General features: G+C 46.9%; 1 protein-coding gene across 1 annotated transcript; it reads left to right on the top strand.

Annotated features, from left to right (window-relative positions):
* Positions 1–1,096: 1,096 nt before the first annotated feature.
* Positions 1,097–1,549, top strand: LOC145396493 (uncharacterized). Its single transcript, XM_080269863.1, has one exon. The coding sequence runs from the start codon at positions 1,097–1,099 to the stop codon at positions 1,547–1,549; it is 453 nt and encodes a 150-aa protein (XP_080125989.1).
* The last annotated feature ends 582 nt before the right edge of the window (positions 1,550–2,131 follow it).

Here is a 2,131-nt window from a genome sequence, read left to right as displayed (position 1 = left end):
TGTGTGTGTGTGAGTGAGAGAGAGAGAGAGAGAGAGAGAGAGAGAATCTTATACTTCCTTGATCTTTAAATATACACTGAATGCCGGTCTGTGGGAGAGAGAGAGAGAGAGAAAACCATTTGTATCTACCACATACCGCACCGTATCGTAATGCTTAATAATTGAGAGAGAGGAGAAAAGGAGGGGAAGGGATGGGAAGGAAAGAGAGAAGAAAAGTGAAGAAGAGAAGAGAAGAGATGACATGAGGAAAGAAGAGATGAGATGAGGAAAGACGAGATGAGAAGTGAACAGAAGATATGAGAAGTGAATAGAAGAGATGAGACGAGAAGAGATGAGATAAAATGGAAAAAAAGAGACAGAGAGAAGAGAACAGGAAAGGAAAAGATTAGGTGAGGTGAGAAGAGATGAGATGAGATCAGATCAGACGAGATTAGACGAGATGAGAATAGAGAAAAGAGAGAGAGAGAGAAGAGAATAAGAGAGAAAGAGAGAGAGAGAAAAATATTCTTCTTTGATCCCGTACTGCGGGGGGGGGGGGGGAGAGAGAGAGAGAGAGAGAGAGAGAGAGAGAGTAGTAAACGGCCACACATCCAACCAATTCCCCATAATGGCTAGTGTTCTCCAAGGCAGTATACTCGGGTCTCTCCTCTGGAACGTATACTTCAACGACATCTTCCAACTCATCCCAGAGGCTAAAGCATATGCGGATGACTGCACTCTGTCATTCTCCTGTGACAAAAGTGAGTGGCAGGACACAGTCTACCGCATCAACCAAGCACTAAAGAACATTGTGTCTTGGAGAAAGCGATGGCAAGTCACCTTGGCTCCTGACAAGACACAGCGCATGCTTATTTCCCGCAGGCAGGACATAGCTGACTTGCCCCCACCGGATGTACAGCTAGAGGGAAGAAAGCTTCCCCTACAGGACTCCATCAACATCCTCAGAGTAGAATATGATGCGGGCCTCTCGTTCACCAGCCATGCCAGGAAAGTGGCCAAGAATGCAGCCTGGAGACCGAACTGTGTCCGCCGAATATCTCACCTGCTGGACGCCAAGGGCGTGAAGGTGCTTTAAAAGGCACAAGTTCGCTCTGTCATGGAGTATTCTCCACTTGCCTGGGCTTCCTGCCCTCCCTCTTACCTGGCCACCCTAGACCGTGTCCAGGCCAGATCTCAGCGACTGGTGCGACTCAAAGCAGCCCCACACCAGCCTGCCCCCTTCCAACCCCTCCAGGAGCGCAGGGATGTGGCAGGTGTGTGTGTGATGCAGAAGGCTCACATCCTACATACCAGCCACCTAGTGACCCTGCAACTCCCTTCGTCCCCACCGACCACACACTCTACAAGAGCGGCCCCATTCAGACAGCAACAAGTGGACGTCCCATACTCCAGGACGGAACACCACTTCCGCTCCTTCCTACCTCGATCTGGCCGCCTGTGGAACACGCTGGTGTGCAACACTGACGTCGGCCACAGCGACTCCCTACAAGCCTTCAAGCGAGAGGTCAACAGATGGGTGGCGTCGGCAAGAGACTACAATAATTATTAGCTACAGGTAGCACTAGTGTCAACAACACTAATTATAATCAATATGTATGTCAATATGTAAATTTTCTACTACCAATTAGCTATAGATAGCACTAGATTCAAACCTTGTTGCTTTAGCTTAGATTTTCGAAGGTAACTCTTAAGTCCTTGACAACACCAAACGGAACCCTGCAATAAACCATGTTTAAAGAGAGAGAGAGAGAGAGAGAGAGAGAGAGAGAAAATGTTGTTTCCTTGATCTTTAATATACACTGCATGACGTACTGTGGAGAGAGAGAGAGAGAGAGAGAGAGAGAGAGAGAGAGAGAGAGAGAGAGAGAGAGAGAGAGAGAAAAAAAAAAAATGTTGTTTCCTTGATCTTTAATATACACTGCATGACGTACTGTGCAGAGAGAGAGAGAGAGAGAGAGAGAGAGAGAGAGAGAGAGAGAGAGAATATTATGTTTCCTTGATCTTTAAATATAAACGGCATGCCGTACTGTAGAGAGAGAGAGAGAGAGAGAGAGAGAGAGAGAGAGAGAGAGAGAGAGAATATTATATTTCCTTGATCTTTAAATATAAACGGCATGCCGTACTAGAGAGA

The sequence above is a fragment of the Coenobita brevimanus genome, chromosome 38 (genome assembly GCF_032717465.1).
Source record: "Coenobita brevimanus isolate Jiangsu-jjx chromosome 38, ASM3271746v2, whole genome shotgun sequence".
NCBI classification, from domain to species: domain Eukaryota; kingdom Metazoa; phylum Arthropoda; class Malacostraca; order Decapoda; family Coenobitidae; genus Coenobita; species Coenobita brevimanus.
This window is presented reverse-complemented; position numbering and strand designations above follow the sequence as displayed.